General features: G+C 41.0%; 1 protein-coding gene across 1 annotated transcript in view; it reads left to right on the top strand.

Moving 5' to 3' along the window:
* The first annotated feature begins 287 nt into the window (after positions 1-287).
* SEC11C (SEC11 homolog C, signal peptidase complex subunit) overlaps positions 288-25823 on the top strand; it is a 32403-nt gene continuing 6867 nt past the window's right edge. The window contains exons 1-5 of the mRNA XM_070743508.1: positions 288-378; positions 1675-1760; positions 11922-11971; positions 23059-23168; positions 24232-24381. Coding sequence (XP_070599609.1) covers positions 11930-11971; positions 23059-23168; positions 24232-24381 — 302 coding nt within the window. The 5' untranslated portion in view covers positions 288-378; positions 1675-1760; positions 11922-11929. The remainder of the gene's footprint in view (positions 379-1674; positions 1761-11921; positions 11972-23058; positions 23169-24231; positions 24382-25823) is intronic.

Here is a 25823-nt window from a genome sequence, read left to right as displayed (position 1 = left end):
CAGACGCCAAAATGGTAAACCGAAAGGCCCGCCTGGTGCTTCCCGTGGCATTCTGGGACGGGTAGTTTCCCCAAACTTCAAAGCTCGACTTCGAGCGGCGCGAGTGCATAGAGGAGGAGACTACAACTCCCAGATGCCTCACTTAGGCCAGCATCTGTGGCTCCGTTGGACCTGGCGAGCAACCCCGGGGAATCAGAATAAGGCTTTTGATTGCGAGGCGGAAGGCGGCAAGCGCGACGTCCGCGGCTGGGGCACCTGCTTGACCGCGGCTGACTGGATCGGGAGGCGGGGAAAGTGGGGCTGGGCAGGGGACGAGTAGAAGTTGCCTTCCCTGGTTACAGGTGGAAGAAGAAGAAGAAGAGGAAGGGGGAGAGAAAGGTGAGCGGCGCAGGTGGCTGCCTGGGCTGGGGATGATGGGTCGCGGAGTGCTTTGAGCCATGGCGGATGGTGATGGTGCCTGCCTGGACTGAGCTCTCTCTCTCTGCTTTTACTGCCCAAGCTCAGCCTGCCCTAGGTGGGAGTCTTTGGCACGGGATGGGCAGGGGTCCATGAGACCTTCTGGAGAAGTTACAGGTAGATACAGATGGACACAATTGAAAGGGATCTTGGAGGTTATCTAGTCCCGTGTTTTCCAATCTCTCTTTTTAATATTTTTATTGATTTTATAATATAAAACACACCCACAACGTATAACAAGTGCTCAGTGATTAGTGCCCGCCACCAGACAACATCCGCCCCAAAATATGGGGGCATATTTTGTAGATACCATTTTTAACTCGAGCAATACTATATATCTATTTACATATTATAAAGTCATTCTGGCTGGGGAATTCTGGGAGTTGAAGTCCAGATGTCTTCAGGTTACCAAGCTTGGGAAACACTGCATTCAACCCACCCAAGCAGACCTGCACCATTTTTTGACAGATGGCAGTCCAGTCTCTTTCAAAAAACTTCCAGTGATAAATAGCAATGGCGTTTAAAAAAGCACCTTTGGCTTGAAAAATATCACGTCCTGATAACTGGGGGCTTTTCCAGTGACACACACACACACTCACAAAATGGCCAGTGGTCCAGGCTTTGGATGTTGCTGCTGAGCATCTGGTAGGCGCAACTTGGTTGCATAGAAAAAGACTGGCCTGGTGGGGTCCCAGAAGTTCTTGGGAGCAAACTGTGAAAAACTCCCTCCCCCCAAAATTATATTCTAATAAAAATTATCAAAGATCAAACTACATATGTACATTTATTTTTAAAAATACAATCCGGTTTATATATTTTTCACAGGAACATGCATTAAATAGTACCACGTAAAAGTTCAGTGACCAAAATAAAACCTGTGTGATGTGTGATCACTGTGTCTTTGAAGACTCTGTAAATGTGGTTTCATCTCCTTCCTGATCTGTCTGAATGCCAAGCTTTCATGAATTCCTTGGCATTCGTGGATTTGGCTTGATGAAATGACCTAGTTGGGTAATAAAATGTCTTCAAGATGGCAGCCCAGCTCAGGGAGTATCACGATATCCAACAATTCAACCCTGAGCTATAGATATTCTCTTCTATTGAAACTAGTGGGCGCAGTCCGCTCTGGGAACCCATTGCAGCTCACTGAAGCAGGTGATTGAATTGAACTAATATTTGGCTTTGTACAATGGACTGACCTATACCTTTCTCAAACAGGTGGGGCACCTGGCCCCATCCCACAGTGCACAGCGAAGGAAGCAACAATTCCCTAGACATCCATCTGCAATTTTAAAGAAATTAGGGTAAGGATTCTCCCTTCCAAAATTTCAAGAATCTCCAGACTTTTCTTGGTAGCTTGTTCATTTGAAACTTTTCTTGAGTTTCTTGTAAACCAGATTAAGCTGTTATTTTTTTTTTTGGCCACCAAATGGAGAGAGAATGAGAAAAGTTACTAAAAAACTCTTCTTCCTTTTGTTCATTGTTCTTCCCACTTTTTTCTCGGTCTCCCTTGCAAACTTTCTCACTGGTTTTCTACAACAATGCTACACAAACAGAAAGCCTCAATAAAGATTAACCTTCAAGCTAAGCAGATTTAAATAAATTGTTGGCCTAACCACCGAATTAAATGCATTGTCTAAACCCAGTCATAGTGTTCAGTGCTGAGAACCTGCAAGATTTGTCTGGGTAGAAAAAAGTAGAATTATATGCTCCTGTGGTTTGCTTTTGGCAATTTGTGAATTCAGGCAGTTAGCATCTGTTGAGTAATGGATTAAGCAAACTTTATCTCACAGCCTTATACAACCATTAGTATTATCTGTTATATCAGATAATTAGTATTATCTGTTATATCATCTGTTATATCAGAAACTACACTTAAGTTGTGTAATGTCTAGGAAGCCTGGTATGGTTAATTGTGAGATGCGGTTCATTGAGAAGATTCAGGTACGTGTAACTGGGCTTTTTAGATATACAGTTGAATTTCTTTTACAATCTTTGAGATTCAATTCAATCCACTGAGGTCTTGGAAACCATAATTTGATTTCTGATCAGAACTATTTCTGCAGCTTTTTCTGGCTGCTCAGCTTTATGTTAGAAAAGTTGCTAATTTCTGAGTCTGTGTATATGCATAGCTTTCTTTTAATATATCTTGCAAAGGCAGTTGCCTTCTGGTTGACCTCCTTCTGCCATGTGTATCTCTATCTCTTATTAAAAGTGTTCCCAAAATACTTCCCACTATCAACTCGAGTCAAGAGATGAGAAACATGCCTGGGATAAACATACAGTATATCCATTGTAAGATAAAATACAGGAAATAGTATAAGGGCAGACTAGATGGACCATGAGGTCTTTTTCTGCCGTCAGTCTTCTATGTTTCTATGAAAATAACCTTCAGTTTAAATCACATTAGCTATCAATCAAGACATCTTTTCAAGACGCCTTTTCAAACTGTATAAACTAATCCCCAAGGACTTCCACAAACCTACAATAACCATTAAAAATTATACCATTGCATTCAACTTGATTAACAATACTTTATGAATATTCAACATTGAGGGGCAACCTATAACCATTACAAAAATTGATACTATAGATCGTTTGTGATTGAAATGCCAACTAGATAGTTGACATAACTCTTTTCTCTACTCTCTCTTAATCTTTTCTTTTACTCTTTGATTCTGTTCTTATCTTTATTTTCTGTTTTGTGTTTAACTTGCATTATGAGATACTTTGTATTTGATGATGTTCTCTTTTTAATGTATATATTTAATTTTTTTTTTTTTTTTTTCAAATCTTTTTATTAATTTTCTTTAAAATGACAAACAAACTTACAAACATTTAACATACATTGTAGGGATGTATCATCCCTGCTCTTCTCAAAAGTATAATTGCAGATACAGAAAAAGGAATACACAATTGAATATCTAATTCAATGCTACTAATACAAAAAATATCTAGTAAAAAAAAAAAAAATTAACTGTCATATAAAAGTTTCTAATTAATTTCAAGTCAAAAAATCTTTAGAAAAAACAAATTTCTATTCTATCTATGTAAACTAAATCTAAGATAAATCTTAATAAGAAAAGATCATCTAAAATATCTATACTTGTTACTACTCTTCTTTCTTTATTTTTTTATTCTTATCTATCCATTCATAAACATTGTTCCATGTTGCGTAAAATTTGGTTTCTTCCTGTTCATTCAAGCGTCTTGTCATCATGTCCATTTCCGCGCAGTCTAATATTTTTGCAATAACTCCCTCTTCTTTGGGGATATCTTCCCCTTTCCAATTTTGCGCGTATATAATCCTTGCCGCTGTAAAAATATGTATAATCAAGTACAAAATTTCTTTTTTATAATTTTGGTTAGTAATTCCTAGCAAACAAAACTCCGGGGTGAAATCTATTTTCTGCTTTGTAATTTCTTTTGTCATTTTTTCTATCATTTTCCAATACATTTTAGCTTTATTACATGTCCACCATTGATGATAATAGGATCCTATTTCTTTCTTACATTTCCAGCACAAAGGTGATGTCTTTGGGAACATTTTTGCTAATCTACTTGGTGGGAGATGCCATCTATAAAACATTTTTATTTGGTTCTCTTTCAAAGAAACTGATTTAGTCATTCTCCAATTGCACATCCAAACTTTCTCCCATGTATCTAAATCAATTTCTTTACCTATGTTTCTACACCAATGTATCATACTATCTTTTAATGTTAATTCAATATTCTTGTGGGTAATCAAATATTTATATATTTTTCCAATTACTCTGTTGTGGTTTTTAGTGATTAACTCACTTAACAGGTTTTTACTTTTGTTAAATATATAGAGTGTACTATCTTTCTGGTATCTGGATCTAATCTGTGCGTAATGCCACCAATCAATTTGTATCCCTTCATCTTGTAGTTTAATTCTAGATTTTAATTTCATTTGATTGTCTAACAAATCTTTATATCTTATATTTCTTGAGTCATTAATAGAATTTGGATGTATTATTGCGTCCAGGGGGGTAACCCAATCTGGAATTGTTAAAAAGTGGTTTTTCTTTATGTCTTTCCAGACATCAAATAAATATTTTCTCAGCGTGTGTCTTTTAAAGTAAGAATGGTTTTTATCTTTATCGTACCACACAAAAGCATGCCAACCAAGCATGAGGTCATGTCCTTCTAATATTGATGTTCTCATGTCCTCTAAAGTTATCCAGTTTTTAATCCATGTTAAGGCGGCTGCCTGATAATATAGTTTCCAATTTGGGAGCGCAAAACCCCCCCTCTCTTTTATGTCTTCTAACATATTTATCTTAATTCTTGCCTTTTTCCCTTGCCATAGAAATTTTTTAACCACATTTGTTAAGTTTTTAAAAAAGTTAGCCCCTGGATTGATTGGGATCACTTGAAATAAAAATAATACCTTAGGTAAGATATTCATCTTAATCGTAGCAATTCTTCCCAAAAATGATATTTTTAGATTATTCCATATTTCTAGATCCTTTTTAATTTCATTAATTAATTTTATATAATTATCATTTTTTAATGTTATTGTTTTGGCTGTTAGCCATATTCCCAAATATTTTACTTTTTTAACTATTTGCATTCCAGTAATACATTCTAAATTGCTTTCTTGTATTTTACTCATGTTTTTAGTTATAATTTTTGTTTTATTTTTATTTATTTTCAAACCTGCCACCTTGCCATATTGTTCTATTGTTTGGATTAATCTTGGTGCTGTGACTAACGGATCTTCCATTATAAAAGTCAAATCATCTGCAAAGGCCTGGACTTTGTATATCTCTTTTCTAACTGTTAAACCTTTTATCTTTGGATCTGATCTTATTTTTATTAAGAGTGCTTCTAAAGTCATAATGAAAAGAAGAGGTGATATGGGACATCCTTGCCGCACTCCTTTATTTATTTTAAACGCTTCTAATTGTTCATTGTTTAATATAATTTTTGTCGTTTGTTCTGAATAAATAGCGTCTATTAAATTAACAAATTTGGGGCCGAATCTCATTTTATTTAATTGCATCTTTATAAATGTCCAATTCACGTTATCAAAAGCTTTTTGCGCGTCTAAGAACATTAAAGATAATGTTTTATCTGAATGTTGCTCATAATACTCTAATACATTAATGATTGTCCTAAGATTATTTTTAATTTGTCTACCTGGAAGGAAACCATTTTGGTCTGAGTGAATTTTGCTGTTTATCACATTTTTCAATCTATCTGCGTATATTGCTATAAAAATTTTATAATCTACATTCAATAAAGATATTGGTCTATAGTTTTTAATTTTTTCTTTTGGTGTATCTGGTTTATGAATTAAAGTTATCAAAGATTCCGACCATGATTTAGGAATTTTGCCATCTACTCTACATTCATTAAAAATTTGGAGCATATTATTTCTTAATACTTCATTTTCTATTTTATACCACTCTGCCGGGATAGCGTCCGGTCCCGAGGCTTTGTTGTTTTTCTGCTTTTTAATAACTATAAGGAGTTCTTCCATCGTTATTGGACTCTCCATCTTTTCTTGTTGCTCTTCTGTTATTTGTGGTAACTCTGCACTCTCTAGGTATTTAAATACGGCTTCTTCTTTAATATTATCATCTTTATACAATTCTTTAAAAAAGTTTTGAACTATATTTGCTTTTCCCTCTGGGTCATATTTTATTATTCCATCTTTATCTTCTAATTTTCTAATTAATTTAGATTGTCTCTGCTTTCTCAGTTTATATGCTAACCATCTACCTGATTTATTGGCATGCTCAAAATACTGTTGCTTAGCTTTCTTTATTTTTTCCAATAGTTGATTTTGTTCTTGTAATCTAATTTTGTGTTTAATTAAATTTATTTTTTTCCCCAAATCTTTATTTTTCACATTTTGTTGTGATAGAAACTCTAGTTGTTTTAATTCATTTATTAATTGTTCATATTTTCTTTTTCTTTCTTTATTATATTTTGCAGTATAGGATATTGTTAATCCTCTTATGTATGCTTTGGTTGCATCCCACAAGTTCTGAGGGGTGGTGTCTGTATTTTTATTAATTTCAAAAAATATTTTTAATTCCTTTTCCATCCATTCTTTATATTCTTTCTCTTTCAAAATATTTCTATTCATTTGCCAATTGCGATGTTTTTTAATATTTCTCATATAGACTATAACTGGATTATGATCTGCCCAAGTATTAACATCTATTTCTACGTCTTGTATGTACTCTGCTGTTGTTTTGGGAGCCCACACCATATCTATTCTAGTCCAAATTTTGTGGGGGTTTGAGTAAAAAGTATATTGCCTGCTATGAGGATGCCTTTCCCTCCATATATCATTCAATAGCAATTCTGCTTTCATTTTTTGGAAAGTTAAGGGCAGTAAATTCTTTTTTTTCTTTTTACAACTTTTCTTCACCCCCGAATGGTCTAATTGTCTATTTGTTATGGCATTAAAATCTCCAATAATTAACATATTTTCCAAATTTAATTCTAAAATTTTTTGATGTAATTTTTCATAAAATGCAATTTGGTCATCATTTGGGGCATATATAGAAACAATAGCAAGCGATTTGGGTTCAATATCTATCTGGACAATCAAAATTCTACCTTCATCATCACTATATAGTTGTTTGGAATTTATAGAACTCTCAACATACATTGCCACTCCTCTTTTCTTTTGGTCTGCTAACGCAGCATACATCTTTCCAATTTTATTATTTAACAATAAATTCCGATTACTTTTTTTTATATGCACTTCTTGGAGTATCACAATTTGAGCTTTTTGATTCTTGATTTTGGAAAACATTTGTTTTCTTTTTTTTGGTTCATTAAGTCCATTGACATTTACTGAAAAGATTTTTAAATCTCTCAATGTAGTCATTTGTTGTATTTCTTGGTTTCGCGTTGAGGTTGCTTTCTTCTGGCCCCATGGTCCTGGTCCTCCACTTGTGCAAGTGCCCCCATGGCTTCGGCCTGCATTGCTTCCAGTTCTTTTGTTATCTGTTCCATTTCGCATATTCCACTGTTTTCATAAAAGTCTCTTGCTTGGTCTAGATTCTCCAATTTATATCTCGTTGATTTCCATGTCAATGATAGACCTTGTGGAATAAGCCAGCGAAAAGTTATGTTTTCTTTGATCAGAAGTTTGGTCAAGAAATGATAGTCTCTTCTAATCTCTCGAACACGTCTTGGGATTTGTTTTAATATTTTTATTTCTTTGCCTTGGTGTTGTAGTTGTCCCGCTCTTGACCAATGCAATATATCATCTCGCATGCTTTTTCTTACAAATTTGATGTGAATCTCGCGTGGAAGATTAAAACGGCGAATATAGCTGTTAGAAATTCTGAAGACTTCATCGATTTCTCTTTTTATGTCATCTGGGTCCATCTGAAGGATTTTCCCAATAATGTCAGCCATAATGGCCTTTAAATCTTCATCTTTTTCTTCTATTACGTTTTGAAATCGAAGTCCATATGACGCACGTTGCATTTCCAGATGTGTAATTGATTCATCATACCCTCTGTAACGTGAAGCAGCTTTGTCCTCCAAGTGACCAATTCTTTTCTCCACCTTTTCCGCCTTTTCTTCCACTGCCTTCATTCGTACTTCATTATCTTGCAAGGCTTGCTTAATCTCCTTCATCTGGTCTTTCATTTCACCTGTGTCAACTTTCATTTCCGCCATCTCTGCTTTAATTTCATCTCTCTGTTGTGTTGCGTCTTGTTGAGATTTTAGCATAAAGTCATTTAATGTTGTTAATGTCTCTTGGATTGAAGCCAGAGATGGTTGTTTCTCCCTGTCCTTCTCCTTGGTGAACATAGTTGCAGATAAAGTCTGCTGTGCGGGAGATGGATGTGGTGAACTTTGCGGGGAAGAAATGACAGTTGTTTGCTTCTTGATTGTTTTAGTATGGGTGGAAGAACTTGACATTTTCAAATTTAAATTTAGTGGTATTTTATGTTAGCAAAATGTAAAGAGATTCTATAAATTCCAAACCCACAGTAACAGTTATACTAAATCAATAGCAATTAATTAATAGCAATAAAAGTTCTAATTCAAATAAAAGGCTAAATTTCAAATACACTTAAAATTTAAAATATATCTAATTAATGCTCAACTTATTTATTCTTATTACTCTAGTCAAAGTTTATATCAAGAAGATGTGAAGAAGAAGAGGGGGAAAAGGAGAAGAGATTAGTTTAGCACAGCTGCAAAGATAAGGAAAAAAAGTCAGCAAAGTGAGAAGGAGGGTAAAAGCATGTGAAGAAAGGGGACAATCAGAGTTAAAGACTATTATTCAATTAGGAGGAACAGGGGACCAAAGACCAAAAGAAAATTTAGCAATGCATAAACAGAACCAATTGTAATATAATGTAATATAGAATTAAAATTCAAAAATTGAAATTATCAAAGGGAAAATGCAAGAAAAAAAACAAACAATTGATTGAAGATCTAATTTGTTGTCAGAAACACCTTAATGAGTACTGCAAAGGTATTCCGTTTTTTGAAGAAGGGTATAGTCTTTAGAAAATTTATAAAACTTTTTCCAAGCAAATGCAGTTTAATCTCACGAAGTTAAAATGAAGTCGGTCCGTCTCTCACAGCCCAGGAAGAAATCTCTCCGCAGTAAATCCAACGAAAATGCTGTTAATCCACAAACCGCTATTAATCCAAACGAAATCCAATGGAAATAGTCCAACAGAATAATCCAAAAAAAACGTCGATTAGATAATCCAAATTTTAAAGTTCTCAAATGTAGGAAAAGAGGTTCTTTTCCCTTTATAAATGTTTATTCAGAATTTGTAGGAAAATAGTGAGCAGTCTGGTCCTTCCGCTAGAAAAATCCCAGCCCGGACTTCATTTTTCAACTTTCGGTAACCAAATGTTTCAAAAATGTTTCAAAAGAGGAAAAAAATTTTTTTTCAACCAAATAATGTCATTTTATGAATAATAAATCCTTTAATGTCTCATTCTAAAATCTTCTAGATCTCCTTGTTTGCAAAAATTCAACAATTCAAAACAAGTGAAAGTGGTTAGAATAAGTTCCGGCTGTTAATTCGCGCCTGGATACAATGTTGTTTTAACAACTTTCTCTTTCGCCTTTGTTTAAACTCCGATTCAATTTTCTTGTTTTTTTAAACTTCTTGTTTAGCATGGAACATAGAAAAAACTTTTACCTTAATTGTAGCTTCTTTGGCAATATTCCTTTTTCGATTAGGGTTGTTCAGTTTCTCTGCTTTTTACTCTCTTGATGTTTCTTGCTTCCCACTGGTTAGGTGGGATCGCAATGGCCGTGTCCTCTTGGGAGAGGACCGGTGCTCCCTGCACCAGAGCTGCAGGATGAACCCTCTGTCCTGGAGCCTCGGCGATGGCTCCCCGGGCAGAGGGGAATCCCCTTTTCTAGGATCGAGCCATCCGGACTCGATCCGATCGCGCTGGGGCGACCTCTGGGAGGGTTGGAGGGGTCTCGAGGCAGAGCCCTGCCAAGAGACTCCGCTGCGATCCTCAGCGAAACCGGAAGCAGCCTATATTTATATTTAATTTTTTTTAAGTGTTCCCATGCAACAACTAAAGAGCTGGTGGCAATTAAAATAATACTGAGATACTGTATGCCACTGTGGCCTCTCATGGTATAAAGTGACTTCATATATCCATTAAGAAAATTCTGTGTCAAAGTTGAATGTCTGATTTTTAGGCTCTTTATAATGGCTTCTCATTGCTTCCACACCGTGGGATATACTGCCCTTCAGAAGAACATTACAATTTGTCCCTGTCCTTCCTCTTGCAAAGAGTGAATAGACTCGTTTTTAGCCAGAGTACTAATAAAGCTTGAACATGAAGTATTACTTCTTTGCTCAAAGTGGTATGTGCTAATGGCCAAAGGAACTGCTGTAAAAATACTTCTGCAGTCTGGCCCTTTATAGAACGGTGGCCATTAACTCCTTAATATTTCTGTACTTATTAGCATGGCCAGTGATTTTTAAAAAAATAAATGATTTATTTTATTTTTGTTTTCTATTATTCTATTTATTTTATTTTATTATTTAATTTTCACATTTCTTAACAGCCCAAGATCCCCAGAGAGAGACTCTGCGCTGCCTACAATGTTAAAAAACATATTGCATATATATTGCATATATATAGGTAACTCTAAACAAGGTGACACTCTCTGGATTCATTGAGAACAGAGAAGTGTTGACTGGAACTTTAATTTTAACTTATCTTTTCTGTTTTTTTTTCACTGAGAGCATATGCACCAAGACAATAATAATAATAATTAATAATAATTTATTGGATTTGTATGCCGCCCCTCTCCGTAGACTCGGGGCGGCTAACAACAATAATAAACACAACATGTACAATCCAATAATAAAAAACAACTGAAAACCCCTATTATAAAACCAAACATACACACAAACATACCATGCATAACTTGTAATGGCCTAGGGGGAAGAGCTATCTCAACTTCCCCATGCCTTGCGGTATAAATGAGTCTTGAGTAGTTTACGAAAGACAGGGAGGGTGGGGGCAGTTCTAATCTCCGGGGGGGAGTTTGTTCCAGAGGGCGGGGGCCGCCACAGAGAAGGCTTTTCCCCTGGGGCCCACCAAACGACATTGTTTAGTCGACGGGATCCGGAGAAGGCCAACTCTGTGGGAGCTTATCGGTCGCTGGGATTTGTGCGGTAGCAGGCGGTTCCGGAGGTAATCTGGTCCATTGCCATGTAGGGTGTCCAATAACGTCTGTCTGTCTGTCTGTCTGTCTGTCTGTCTGTCTGTCTGTCTGTCTGTCTGTCTGTCTGTCTGTCTGTCTATCTATCTATCTATCTATCTATCTATCTATCTATCAATCAGATTTGTATGCCGCCCCTCTCCGTAGACTCGGGGCGGCTAACAACAATAATAAGACAATATAGACAAATCTAATATTTACGGTAAGTTAATTTAAAAACCCCAATTTAAAAAACCAATCATACATACAGACATACCATGCATAAATTTTATAAGCCTAGGGGGAAGGGGAAGTCTCAATTCCCCCATGCCTGACGACAGAGGTGGGTTTTAAGGAGCTTACGAAAGGCAAGGAGGGTGGGGGCAACTCTGATATCTGGGGGGAGTTGGTTCCAAAGGGTCGGGGCCGCCACACTTGGCCAATAAAGAATTCTGTTCTATTCTATTCTATTCTATTCGAAATCTATCTGTAGGGCAGCAATTTGGAAGAGACTACTATAACAAATAAGACTATTTCCAGCTTAATCTAAAAATAATAAAATAATGGGGTAGATTGGGACTGAGCGATACAGCTGAAATTCTACCAGCACAATCGATAACTGTTAGAGGTGCCAACTCTCGTACCCTGTTGATTGCAATTTGCCTGACTTTTGGCACCACCTTGTTGATTATGTGAGAAAACCCTTGTCACTTTCACAGTCACTCCAGTTTAATAATAAGATCTTCGTTTTCTTTCCTTCCAGCTCTCAAGATGGATATTTTTGGAGACCTACGGCGAATGAACAAGCGCCAGGTAAAAGACGAGTACAGTCTGTTTTGTTACGCCAGCTTGTGAGAAATGACTGAGCTTGTTTGTATCCGCAGTCTGAACTGATTTAGTGAAATTGATGTCCTATAGCAGTGTTTCCCAACCTTGGCAACTTGAAGATATCTGGACTTCAACTCCCAGAAATCCCCAGCCAGCAAATGCTGGCTGGGCAATTCTGGGAGTTGAAGTCCAAATATCTTGAAGTTGCCAAGGTTGGGAAACACTGTCCTATAGAGATGGTCCCTGTTTTGTGGCATGTAGGAAGGAAAGAAAGTCTCCTGTGGCCAGCAGCTGCCTCACCCAGAGCCCAGCTGGGCAGGTCTCAGGAGCAGCAGGAGCAAGACAATTGCCAAGGTCAGCTGTGGCCTGCAGCTGGGACTTCATTCTGCAACACTGGGCTTTATGGTGCTGAGGCCGTTGCAGCGTTGTGCCTCAGTGCTAAGCTGGATTGGGGCAAGTGCAACTTCATAAAGTGCCAGGTTGGGTATTCTCATCAGCAATGGGAGGAAGAAGTTGAAGGTCAGTTGGAGGTGATGGCCAGCAGAACGTAGGACAGGTTGCACCCCTTCCTGTCTCTGGCAACCCTCCCGGGAACATGCACACACCTGCCTAAACATCCTGAAAACAGCACTCTTTTGGGCAACACAGATTTCCACTTAAAGTTAATAATAAATGGGTTGTATTGGAAGTGCAGTACAGTAAGACCTCACCTATCGCGGGTGTTACGTTCCAGACCCGTCCGCGATAGGTGAAATCCGCGATGGGGAATTTATCCTCCTTCCCACCAGCTCCAGATGCCTGGAGGTGAGCAACGGCTAACCTTTGCAGCAGTTCGGCCAAACGTTGTCTTTTTTGCCTTGCCCCGGCTGGAAAGTCCCTGGTGAGCTGCCCCGGCTGGTTCTTTTTTCTCTCTCTCTCTCTCTTTTCTTTTTTCCCCCCCCTCCACCCGCCCAGCACTTCCTCTTCCGCCCTCGAGCCCAGTCTGGAAATCCCCGCCACGTCGCGTTCCTTTCTTTGCTCACGCTCACTCGTTCGTGCGCTGCCGGGAGCTCTTTCTACAACCCCAAGTACACCACTGCCGCCGCCAACCACTAAGCGCGCCTCCAAAGACTGCCTTCTCGGCACTGGCGAGGCGGGTTGAACGAGGGGACCGGCCTCCGCCGGAGCTCAGTCCCCGCCCCGCTCATCATTCGGGAGTCCCGCTGGAATTATTCTAGCGCTTGTTTGTGTGGTGAAATGATTCAAATGAAGCTTCTCTCTGAGCATGAGCTGAGCGCTTGTCCTGCCCTTCCAAACTTCTAAGCGCCGTATCTGTGCCAACGCTGATTTCAAAACCCACGATGAAGTGAAGCCGCGGTAGGTGAAGCGCAATATAGCGAGGGACTACTGTAGCAACTTATATAGGGAGATCCTTGGTGCTCTCTGAGGTTGGTTACTTGCTTGTAACATTCAATTCAATTCAATTTATTAGATTTGTATGCCGCCCCTCTCCATAGACTCGGGGCGGCTCACAACAATAATAACACAATATATAACAAATCTAATAGTTAAACATAATAAGAGTCATTAAAAACCCCTTATTAAAAGAAAACATACACTCAAACATACCATACATAAACTGTATAAGCCTGGGGGAGATGTCTCAGTTCCCCCCCATCCAGACCCTAACAGCCTCCAGGCACCGGCACATCACTTCCACTACATTATGGGAAGCTAAGGAGTGTGGGGTTTGCTCTTTGTTTATATGCGCTAGCTTGTTCTACCAGTGGTGGTGGGGATGTGGTTTTCTCCTTGATAAGATTTTGTTTTCTGCTTCATTGTTTCCTTGTGTGACAATTTCTTGATTAGGGTAACTGCTTTCTCTCTTTTTGCCTGGTGGGAATCTCTGCTTATCTGGGCGTTAGCTACTGAAGAGGATGCGTTCTGATCTTTTTATTTACTTCTTAACTTTTTTTATTGTCTCCTGAATGGTGTGTAAATATGGTTTATCTCTATGTGTGTGTTGATGGCTGATTACTTACTTCTTAAGCTTTTTTATTGTCTCTTGAATGATGTGTAAATATGGTTTATCTCTCTGTGTGTGTTGATGGCTGATTTGTTTGAGTGACAAGTTTTCTAGGAATTCCCTAGTGTTTGGGATTTAGTTTGGTCTAGGTCTCGAAGATGTTCGGAGTTTCCCAGTTGAAACTAGGATTAAATCTATCCATGTAGAGTGTTCCCTCGATTTTTGCGGGTTCGAACTTCGCGAATAGCCTATACCACAGTTTTTCAAAAAATATTAATTAAAAAATACTTTGTGGCTTTTTTTCCTATACCAGTTTTTCCCACCCAATGACGTCATATGTCATCGTCAAACTAATAATTTTTGCAAATAAATAACAAAAAAAAAATATTGTTAATAAATAATTATGTACAGTGATCCCCCGCTCGTTGCGAGGGTTCCGTTCCAGGACCCCCCGCAACGAGCGGGTTTTCGCGAAGTAGCGCTGCGGAAGTAAAAACACCATCTGCGCATGTGCTTCCGCAGCGCTAGCGAGGAGCCGAAGATTGGGGGCAGCGCGGCTGTTTTAAAACGTCCCCCGCCGACATGGGGGGCTCGCTAGCACCCCCCCGAACCCCCAACCCGGGTTTGGGGGTGTGCTAGCGAGCCCCCCATGTCGGCGGGGACGTTTTAAAACACCCGCGCGCCTTCACAACTGAGCCCTCAAGCCAAGCGAACTTCTGCGCTTGGCTTGAGGGCTCAGTTGTGAAGGCGCGCGGGTGTTTTAAAACGTCCCCGCCGACATGGGGGGCTCGCTAGCACACCCCCAAACCCGGGTTGGGGGTTTGGGGGTGTGCTAGCGAGCCCCCCATGTCGGCGGGGACGTTTTAAAACACCCGCGCGCCTTCACAACTGAGCCCTCAAGCCAAGCGAACTTCTGCGCTTGGCTTGAGGGCTCATTTGTGAAGGCGCACGGGTGTTTTAAAACGTCCCCGCCGACATGGGGGGCTCACTAGCACACCCCCAAACCCGGGTTGGGGGTTCGGGGGGTACTAGCGAGCCCCCCATGTCGGCGGGGACGTTTTAAAACACCCGCGCGCCTTCACAACTGAGCCCTCAAGCCAAGCGCCAAAGGCGAACTTCTGCGCTTGGCTTGAGGGCTCAATTGGGAAGCGGCCCGAGCGAACGGCGTGGGCGGGAGAAGGGCGCGCGAGCCGCGGGCGCGCGGGCAGGCAGGCTGCGGACAAGCCCGGGCCGCTTCCCAGCTGAGTACTCAGCTGGGAAGCGGCCCGAGCGAAGCGGCAGCAGCGAGGAGTTTGCGTGGGCGGTGGTGGGGAAACTCCTCGCTGATGCCGGCCAAGAGGGGGAAGACCTAGGGAAGCCGCCCAGCAGCTGATCTGCCCGGCGCCATCTACGCATGCGTGCCCATAGAAAAAAAGGGCACGCATGCGCAGATGGTGTTCTGACTTCCGGGTTCAAAAATTGCAAATTACCCTGTTCGCAATGGTCGGGGACGCAATAACCGGGGGATCACTGTATATAAATATCAGGATCACTAAGTGTCTTATTCAATAGTGAGTACCAGTGATAATGGTGAGTAAATGTTTGTTAAGGGAATTGGAAATGGTAATTTAGTGTTAAGGGAAGGCTTATAATACTGTCCATAGCCAAAAATTGTGTATTTACTTCCGCATCTCTACTTCGCGGAAATTCAACTTTCGCGGGCAGTCTCAGAACGCATCCCCCGCGGAAATCGAGGGAACTGTGAAATTAAGGAATCTTCATTGTGTCTTCTGACTGCCAACTGTTTGTCGTACATAGTGGTTGTTATGCTCCTTCCACTTTATGATGATTCCTGATCTTTTTCTTCTTAGTCTACCAAATCTCTTGGTTTACTTAAAATGCTCAGGGAGAGAGAAGGGGCTTCGCTTGTGTGCTGTGGTGATGATATGTTGTACAGGTAGTCTTCCACTTATGACCATAATTGAACCCAAATTTTCTGTTGCTAAGTGAGAATTTGTTAAATCAGTTTTGTCCCTTTTTACGACTTTTCTTGCCTCAGTTGTTAACTGAATTATTGTGGTTGTTAAATTAGTAATACTCTTCTAGACTAGACTAGACTGGGATAGACAAAGATGGCTCTTCTATGACTTGTGGACTTCAACTCCCAGAAATCCTGAGCCAATCATGCTCAGGAATTCTGGGAGTTGAAGTCCACATGTCCTAGAAGAGCCAAATTTGCCTACCCCTGGACTAGACTATAGACTAGACTAGACTAGACTAGACTAGCGTAGCGTAGCATAGCTTAGCGTAGAATTCTTTATTGGCCAAGTATGATTGGACACACAAGGAATTTGATATTGGTGCAATGTCAAGAATCATGAGGTACAACACTTAATGATTGTCATAGGGTACAAGTAAGCAATCAGGAAACTATCAATATTAATACAAATTGTAAGGATACAAGCAACAAGTTACAGTCATACAGTCATAAGTGGGAGGAGATGGGTGATGGGAGCTATGAGAAGACTAATAGTAATAGCAATGCAGCCTTAGTGAATAGTTTGATAGTGGTGAGGGAATTATTTGTTTAGCAGAGTGATGGCATTTGGGAAAAAACTGTTCTTGTGTCTAATTGTCTTGATGTGCAATGCTCTATAGTGTCATTTTGAGGGTAGGAGTGGAAACAATTTATGTCCAGGATGTGAGGGGTCAGTAAATATTTTCCCCACCCTCTTTTTGACTCGTGCAGTATACAGGTCCTCAATGGAAGGCAGGTTGGCAGCAATTGTTTTTTCTGCCGTTCTGATTATCCTCTGAAGTCTGTGTTGGTCTTGTTGGGTTGCAGAACTAAACCAGACAGTTATAGAGGTGCAGATGACAGACTCAATGATTCCTCTATAGAACTGTATTAGCAGCTCCTTGGGCAGTTTGAGCTTCCTGAGCTGACGCCGAAAGAACATTCTTTTGGTCCAGTGGATCTAGCTTCCCCATTGACTTTGCTGGTCAGAAAGTCACAAAAGCTGATCAAATGAGCCCGGGACACTGCAACCAGTCATAAATATGACCCTAACCCTGCTCATGGGGATGCTGTAATAGTTGTGAATGTGAAAAAAAGTGTCACTTTTTTGTAACTTTGAACAGTCACTAAATGAACGCTTGTAAATTGAGGACTACCTGTACTCTACATCTGCAAGCAAACCCACTGAGTTCAGAGAGCACCAAAGTGTCTTCTTTCTGTTGATAATAAGTGATGTAAATCGAGCCGTCTGCTGTAGTACTTCTAACCCTGCAAAGGTCTTCGTCACTCCAGGAAGTGTGCGGGTTTTTTAATTTATTTTTAGAGCCCGTTCTGGTGAGGATCATGAACCTGCTATGCTTGGCTGCATAGCTAGAGGTGTAACAAGCAGGAAGAGGGAGATTGTGGTCCTGCTGTGTAGAGCGCTGGTGAGACCACATTTGGAATACTGTGTTCAGTTCTGCAGATCTCACCTACAAAAACATATTGACAAAATTGAAAAGGTCCAAAGACGGGCTACTAAAGTGGTAGAAGGCCATAAGCATAAAACTTATCAGGAAAGACTTAATGAACTCAATCTGTATAGTCTGGAGGACAGAAGGAAAAGGGTGGACATGCTCGAAACATTTAAATATGTTAAAGGTTCCTTATTTATGTTAAAGGGTTAAATAAGGTTCAGGAGAGAAGTGAGAAGAACAAGGAGGCACAATCTGAGGTTATTTGGGGGAAAGCTTAGAAGTAACGTGAGAAAATATTATTTGACTGAAAGAGTAGCAGATGCTTGGAACAAACTTCCAGCAGACGTGGTTGGTAAATCCACAGTAACTGAATTTAATATATCCATCCTAAGATAAAATACAGGAAATAGTATAAGGGCAGACTAGATGGACCAAGAGGTTTTTTTTCTGCCATCAATCTCTATTTTTCTATGTTTCTGTTGGTAGAAATATGTGGCATGAACTGGTACTAAATAGCCTTTTAAGATGTTGATAAGTGCCGTGGTGGCGCAGTGGTTAGAGTGCAGTACTGCAGGCAACTTCTGCTGTCTGCTGTCTGCCTGCAATTTGCCAGTTCATTTCTCACCAGGCTCAGGGTTGACTCAGACTTCTATCTTTCCTAGGTCGGTAAAATGAGGGCCCGGATTGTAGCAGTGGCATTTAGCATTAGCATTTAGACTTATATATCGCTTCACAGTGCTTTACAGCCCTCTCTAAGTGGTTTATAGAGAGTAAGCATATTGCCTCCAACAATCTGCATTGGTTGCCGATCAGTTTCCGGTCACAATTCAAAGTGTTGGTTATGACCTATAAAGCCCTTCATGGCACCGGACCAGAATATCTCCGGGACCGCCTTCTGCCGCACGAATCCCAGCGACCAGTTAGGTCCCACAGAGTTGGCCTTCTCCGGGTCCCGTCAACTAAACAATGTCGTTCAGCGGGACCCAGGGAAAGAGCCTTCTCTGTGGCGGCCCCGACCCTTTGGAACCAACTCCCCCCAGATATCAGAGTTGCCCCCACCCTCCTAGCCTTTCGTAAGCTCCTTAAAACTCACCTCTGTCGTCAGGCATGGGGGAATTGACACTTTCCCTCCCCCTAGGCTTATAAAATTTATGCATGGTATGCTAGTATGTATGATTGGTTTCTAAATTGGGTTTTTTTAAATTAACTTAAATATTAGATTTGTTTACAATGTATTATTATTGCTGTGAGCCGCCCCGAGTCAGCGGAGAGGGGCGGCATACAAATCAGATAGATAGATGGATGGATGGATGGATGGATGGAGGGAGGGAGGGAGAGAGAGAGAGAGAGAGAAATAAATAAATCTGGGTCCTCATTTTACCGACCTTGGAAGGATGGAAGGTTGAGTCATTGAGCCTAATGAGATTCGATCTGCCAAACTGCTGGCAGCTGGCGATCAGCAGAAGTAGCTTGCAGTACTGTGCTCTGACCACTGCACCACTGAGGCTCTTTGATTGTTGGGGGCAATAGGTGTAAACTCTGTAAACCGCTTAGAGCAGGGGTCTCCAACCTTGTCAACTTTAAGCCGGGTGGACGTCAACTCCCAGAATTCTCAAATCTGGGAGTTGAAGTCCGCCAGGCTTAAAGTTGCCAAAGCTGGAGACCCCTGTCATAGAGAGGGTGGTAAAAACACTGTGAAGCTTTATATAAGTATAGTGGTACCTCTACTTAAGAACTTAATTCATTCCATGACCAGGTTCTTAAGCAGAAAAGTTTGTAAGTAGAAGCATTTTTCCCATAGGAATCAATGTAAAAGCAAATAATGCGTGCAAACCCATTAGGAAAGAAATAAAAGCTCGGAATTTGGGTGGGGGGATGAGAAGGAGGAAGAAGAGGTGGAGGACAGTTGCTGCCGAAGGAAGAAGGTGAGGTGAGGGGAATCAAAGAAATCCAAAACTTTAAGGCTTAAAAGAAAAATAAGAGGGACCCCGAGGCGGCAAGGAGGATCACACACCTTCATCCGTTCGCTCTGGGCTGCCAAAATAATAATAATAATAATAATAATTTATTGGATTTGTATGCCATCCCTCTCCGTAGACTCGGGGCGGCTAACAACAACAATAAAAACAACATGTACAATCCAATTAAAAAAAAACCAACTAAAACCCCTATTATAAAACCAAACATACACACACACAAACATACCATGCATAACTTGTAATGGCCTAGGGGGGAGGAATATCTTAATTCCCCCATGCCTGGCGGCATAAGTGAGTCTTGAGTAGTTTACGAAAGACAGGGAGGGCGGGGGCAGTTCTAATCTCCGGGGGGAGTTGGTTCCAGAGGGCCGGGGCTGCCACAGAGAAGGCTCTTCCCCTGGGGCCCGCCAAACGACATTGTTTAGTCGACGGGACCCGGAGAAGGCTAACTCTGTGGGACCTTATCGGTCTCTGGGATTCGTGCGGTAGCAGGCGGTTCCGGAGGTAATCTGGTCCAATGCCATGTAGGGCTTTAAAGGTCATGACCAACACTTTGAATTGTGACCGGAAACTGATCAGCAGCCAATGCAAGCCCCGGAGTGTTGAAGAAACGTGGGCGAATCTTGGAAGCCTCCTTAAGCGCCACTGAAAAGCTCCTCTGGCAGCCCAGGAAACCCCAAGATGGCCGGGATTAAAGGGGAAATGGCAGGAAACTGGCCGGGCCTCTCAAATTTCCTGGGAAATTTTTCCGGGCTCGGTTTCTTAAGTAGAAAATGGTTCTTGAGAAGAGGCAAAAAAAATCTTGAACACCCAGTTTTTATCTAGAAAAGTTCTTAAGTAGAGGCGTTCTTAGGTAGAGGTACCACCGTATATAAGTTTAAGTACTATTGCTATTGTAAATCAATGAGTCCGCTTCTATCTTCTACTGGGCTAGTAGCAGGGGGCAGTAAATAAGTTTCCCTTATTAACAGTTTATTTGCTTTGTTAAACAAATGGAAAACTGGGCCATTTCTTGGCATGGAGCTTTGCAGTGCTGCCCCATACAGACAAGAAAGGCTTAATGTCGTGTTTTGTCCATGTGCTGATCTACTTACAGCTGCTGCACCGTTTTTCTTGTTGACCAGTTTTTGATTGCCGTACTTAACCCAGAAACCTGCCATACTGTTGCCTTCCATTATACGAATGCAGCAGGATGGGAAGAGCGACAATTCGGAGGAAAGAAGCAGGTGCCGATTGAAATGTAAAGATTATTTTAAAATTATCTATTTATGTCCCCGTTCTGCCTGCAACGCTTTGTCACGCGACCCCTTGCTCTTTGTTCTGTTGAGGCAGCCAGGTGTAACGGCTGAGAACATGTGAACGATGCTGAGCTTGTCGGCTGGAAAGCTGAGAGCCCAAGTTCAAGACCCAAGTGTCGTGGGATGGGGTGAGCTCCTGTTACTTGCCCCAGCTCCTGCCCACCTAGCAGTTTGAAAGCATGCAAATCAGTATCGGGTTCTTACTGGTCCGTTTGAGGATGCCACACCGGTAGCAAAAATAGAGTTGCGTGCACAGTTCTGGGTGTCCTGCTGGTGCCTGCGTGTATCCCAGTGAGATTTTGCTTCTGCGCATGCGTAGGAAGCCAAATCTTGCACATGCGCGCAAGATTTTGGTGATTTTTTGCTCCTGCGCATGAGCAGAAGCAAAAAAATAGTTGAAATCGCATGTGCGTCTCTTTGCAAAACTTTGCTTCCTGTGCATGCACAGAAGCGCGCCCATCAGACACACAAAACTGTGCACGTAGCGCAACAGTAGCAGCAGGAGTGGTAACCCCCACCTAATGCAAATGTGAGTGTCAACCTGAAGACTGGGGTCATCTTTGAGGCTTCAAGTTTGCCATTAGATGGGTGGTGGTCGGAAATAGTCAAAACAAAAGGTTTTGCTGTTGGGAACCAAGGTCATTCCAACATGTGACTGAGAGAGGAGGAGCGAAGTAACCAAGCAATCAGCCAGTGCCTCTATTGGACCATGTGACTGATGACTTGGGAAAAGGGGAAAAACTTTATCTTATTTTTCTTTTAGGTGAACACTTAAAATTAAAAACTTTAGGTGGAAAATTTGGTGAAAACTGCAGGAAGTTTCAGAGTCGATTTTCACCAGCTGTGCCAATATGATGTATCCAATAATGGTGTTCTTTGAGGAATCTACCTGCCTTCGAGTTCTGCTTTCTATGGCTGCATTACTTGAAGTGCTGACAGCGAGTAGATAAATAGGTACCACTTCAGTAAAGAAGTAGCAGCATTCTGTATACCTTGGTATATGCTGACCACATGACCATGGAAATGTCTTTAGACAAGGCTGGCTCCCTCAGCTGAGAGATTGAGATGAGCACCACTCCCTAGAGCAGAGGTCGTCAAACTTGGCAATTTTAACACTTGTGGACTTCTATGCTGGCTGGAGAATTCTGGGAGTTGAAGTCCACAAGTCTTGAAGTTGCCATGCTTGAGGACTTGTGCCCTAGAGTCAAACATGACTGGACATGTAGTGCAGGTTTTTTTCTGATCACTTCTAACTATGGTAGAGGCAAAAAACAGGGTATTTGGATTTATAGAGCCACTAGAAGGGCAATACACCAAATGAAACCAGCTTCCCTGTTCTCAAAACTCAGTTACTAGATCTACTTTTCATATTCAAGGTCTTCTGCCGGGCTCTCTGGTAGGAGCCTCCCGAAAATTCAAGGGTACAAATTTCAGACACACACACACGTTTGAAAATTCAAAACAATGTTTTTTACCACAAAATTCAAAATAAACAAAGCACTCTTTTTGTATTGCAAAGAGCACTGGTCCCAAAACAACTGGGTAGTCTGTACAATTTCCCTTAAGCAGTCATTAAGTACTTAGCTAGCAGCTGTGAAGAAATTTCACACCCCTTCTTCTTCCGAACACACACACGTTGCTCTGCTTTGGTTTCAAAGGCGTGAAAAATCAACAAACAAAGTCCAGAAAACAGCAACACACGATTCCTGAAGAACTGCCATCAGATACTCTTTCACAACAGCCAAACCCACACGCTGCTATTTATAGCAGCAGCTCTAATTACTGGAGCCCCACCCAAACACAGGTGGCCTCTTATCTCCTGTAATATCTCCTTACTTGGTCTCTTCTATGCATAATTCTGCGCTTGCGTGGGTCCAAGATGTCTTCATCCGAATCAATGGAAGATAATGGAGATTGACTGCCTGGGCTGTGTGCCAAGCCCCCCTCTTCCAAGTCACTCCCACCTTCTTCTTCGTCCGAGGAAACTAAACTCTTAACTGACTCTGTCGGCAATAACACAGACCTATGACATGTCGAAGTTTCCCCTGTATCCACCTCCACATTCCCTGGGGCAGGAGCTGGGCCAGAGCCAACCACAACACCAGTTAATATATTTTACTTGAAGTTTCTTTATTTCAAGTTACTAAGGTCTTTTGTTGGTCTTGCCCGGGTGAAAATTAATTCTGTGCCTAATATTTAAATTTGAAGATGTTTAGCAGCGCCTCCTGTAAAATCCAAAAATGACTCTTGAAATAATAACAGCAACAATGGTGATTATCTGGTCAAAGACCATATGTGAGATTTATTCTTTTCATTCCGTTCTTCCTTTCTTTGCAGCTCTATTACCAGGTTTTAAATTTTGCCATGATCGTGTCTTCAGCCCTAATGATATGGAAAGGCCTTATTGTTATCACTGGGAGCGAGAGTCCAATTGTAGTAGTACTCAGGTATGTCTCTTTATGAAGAATTTGTGTGCTGCGGTAGTCTACAACCTCGATTTGGTCTCATTTCTGTCCCAAATTGGGAATAGGGAAAGAGAGAGCGAGTGGGAGGTTGTGATTTTTTATAACCATCGTTGCTTTAATATATTCCCTTGTTTTTAGTAAATTCAGTAAATAGTGAGATGTGTTATGAAATTTGACTAGGTTATATTAGGCAGGAAATATACCACTTCTGACAAATGGTTATCCAACATCTTCTTAAAAACTTCCAGTGTTGGAGCATTCACCACTTCTGGAGGCAAGCTGTTCCACTGGTTATTTATTTTATTTATTTATTTATTAGATTTGTATGCCGCCCCTCTCCGAGATATCCCAATTGTGCACAGAGTGATTAAAGTTCACGAAAAGTAATTTTCGCATCACAGAGTACAGCCGATAAATTGTTCTAACTGTCAGGAATTTTTTCCTTAGTTCTAAGTTACTTCTCTCCTTGTTTAGTTTCCACCATTGCTTCTTGTTCTACCCTTTGTAGAATAAGTTGACTCCTTCTTCTTTGTGGCAACCCCTGAGATATTGGAACACTGCTATCATGTCTCCCCTTCTTTTTATTAAACTAGACATACCCAGTTCCTGCAACCGTTTTTCATATGTTTTAGCTTTTAACGTTTGATTAATTTAAATCTATTGCGGGGAAACATTTGAAACATTTTAGGCCCTGTAACACAAAACCACATCAAATATCCTGTACCTATCTGTTTTTTCGGTAATCATTGTGTTAATTGTAATGAGTGGTGCGATAGCCTAGAGTTGGGGCTCTCGCCTCAGAATCAGGAGTCTGTGAGTTCGATCCTAGGTAGAGGCAAATATTTCTCTCTCAGGGCACAATGAGTTTATATTTGCTGAATATAACTGCACATTGGCTACAAGGAAGAACAACCACCAAGTAAACACTCAGTGCCATTCAATAGCCCAGAATTGACCCCTCAAGGGATTATCGGGGGGGGGGGGGGTGTCATTAAAAGACGATGATTGTGTTAATTGTAAAACTTTTTCTCTTCTCCTTTTCTAGTGGGAGTATGGAACCAGCCTTCCACAGAGGAGACCTCTTGTTCTTGACAAATTTCCGAGATGACCCCATCAGGGCCGGAGAAATAGTCGTTTTCAAAGTCGAAGGAAGAGATATCCCAATCGTGCACAGAGTGATTAAAGTTCACGAAAAGTAATTTTCGCATCACACAGAGTACAGCCGATAAAATGGTTCAGGGAAAGGCCTTTTGTTGGGTAGCGGAGGGTTTTCAGTGAGAGCACTGAAATGGTGACACCACACTTGGAGTACTGTGTACAGTTCTGGTCACTGGTCAAGAAGGATATAATGGAACTGGAAAAGGTGCAAAAAAAGGGCAACAAGTATGAGCAAGGAAATGGAGCACCTCCCTGATGAAACCAGGTTGCAATGCCTTGGTCTCTTCAGCCTTGAAAGGCGGCGTTTAAGGGGTGACTTGATCGAAGTGTATAAAATCATGTATGGGATAGAAAAGGTGGAAAGAGAAACATTCTTTTCTCTATCACACAATACTAGGACGAGGGGGCCCTCCCTAAAGCTCATAGGTAAGAAAGCGAGGACAAATCAAGGGAAATATTTCTTCACCCAGAGGGTCGTTGGTTTATGGAATTCACTTCCATAAGAGGTCGTGACAGCTGTCTCAGCCTGGATAGCTTCAAGGCAGGATTAGACAGATTCGTGGATGCCAAGTGTATCGGTGGTTATTGAAACAGATGTCAAAGTGCCGCCTCTACGTTGGGTGAGGCAGGCAGGATTCCCTTAAGTACCACTTGTTGGGGGTCAAAGGAAAGGGAGGGTCTTGCCTTCTCTTTCTACTCAAGATCCCCATGGACAATTGGTGGGCCACTGTGTGACACAGAATGCTGGACTTGATGGGCTTTCGCCTGATTCAGCAGGGCTCTTCTTATGTTCTTATGTTCAGAGTTGGATTCCAAGTTAGCGGGCGGTGTAAAGATAAGGAAATGAGCAAAATCATGACCAAAAATTAATTATTTGTTATTTATTTAGTTTAGGTAACTCTTGGGTGGCTTATAATATTAAAAAATAAAATGACATTAAAATTTTTTTTTATAAATAAATAAATATAAAGCCCTTCATGGCATAGGACCAGGATATCTGCGAGACCGCCTTCTGCTGCACGAATCCCAGCGGCTGGTTAAGTCCCACAGAGTTGGTCTTTTCCAGGTCCCGTTGACTAAACAATGTCGTCTGGCGGGACCCAGGGGAAGAGCCTTCTCTGTGGCGGCTCCAACCCTCTGGAATCAGCTCCCTCCAGAGATTAGGACTGCCCCCACCCTCTTTGCCTTTCATAAACTCCTTAAAACCCACCTCTGTTGTCAAGCGTGGGGGAACTGAGACATCTCCCCTGCCTATGTAATTTTGTGCATGATATGACTGTATGTATGCTTTTTACATATTGGGGTCTCTTGCTTTTAGACTTTTTAAATGCAATACTGTTGTTTTAGATTCTAATTATTAGATTTGTCATTATGTATTGTTTTTATCACTGTTGTGAGCCGCCCCGAGTCTACGGAGAGGGGTGGCATACAAATCAAATAAAATCAAATCAAATCAAATAAATAAATAAATAAATAAAT

Source organism: Erythrolamprus reginae, chromosome 2 (genome assembly GCF_031021105.1).
Source record: "Erythrolamprus reginae isolate rEryReg1 chromosome 2, rEryReg1.hap1, whole genome shotgun sequence".
Classification (NCBI taxonomy): domain Eukaryota; kingdom Metazoa; phylum Chordata; class Lepidosauria; order Squamata; family Dipsadidae; genus Erythrolamprus; species Erythrolamprus reginae.
This window is presented reverse-complemented; position numbering and strand designations above follow the sequence as displayed.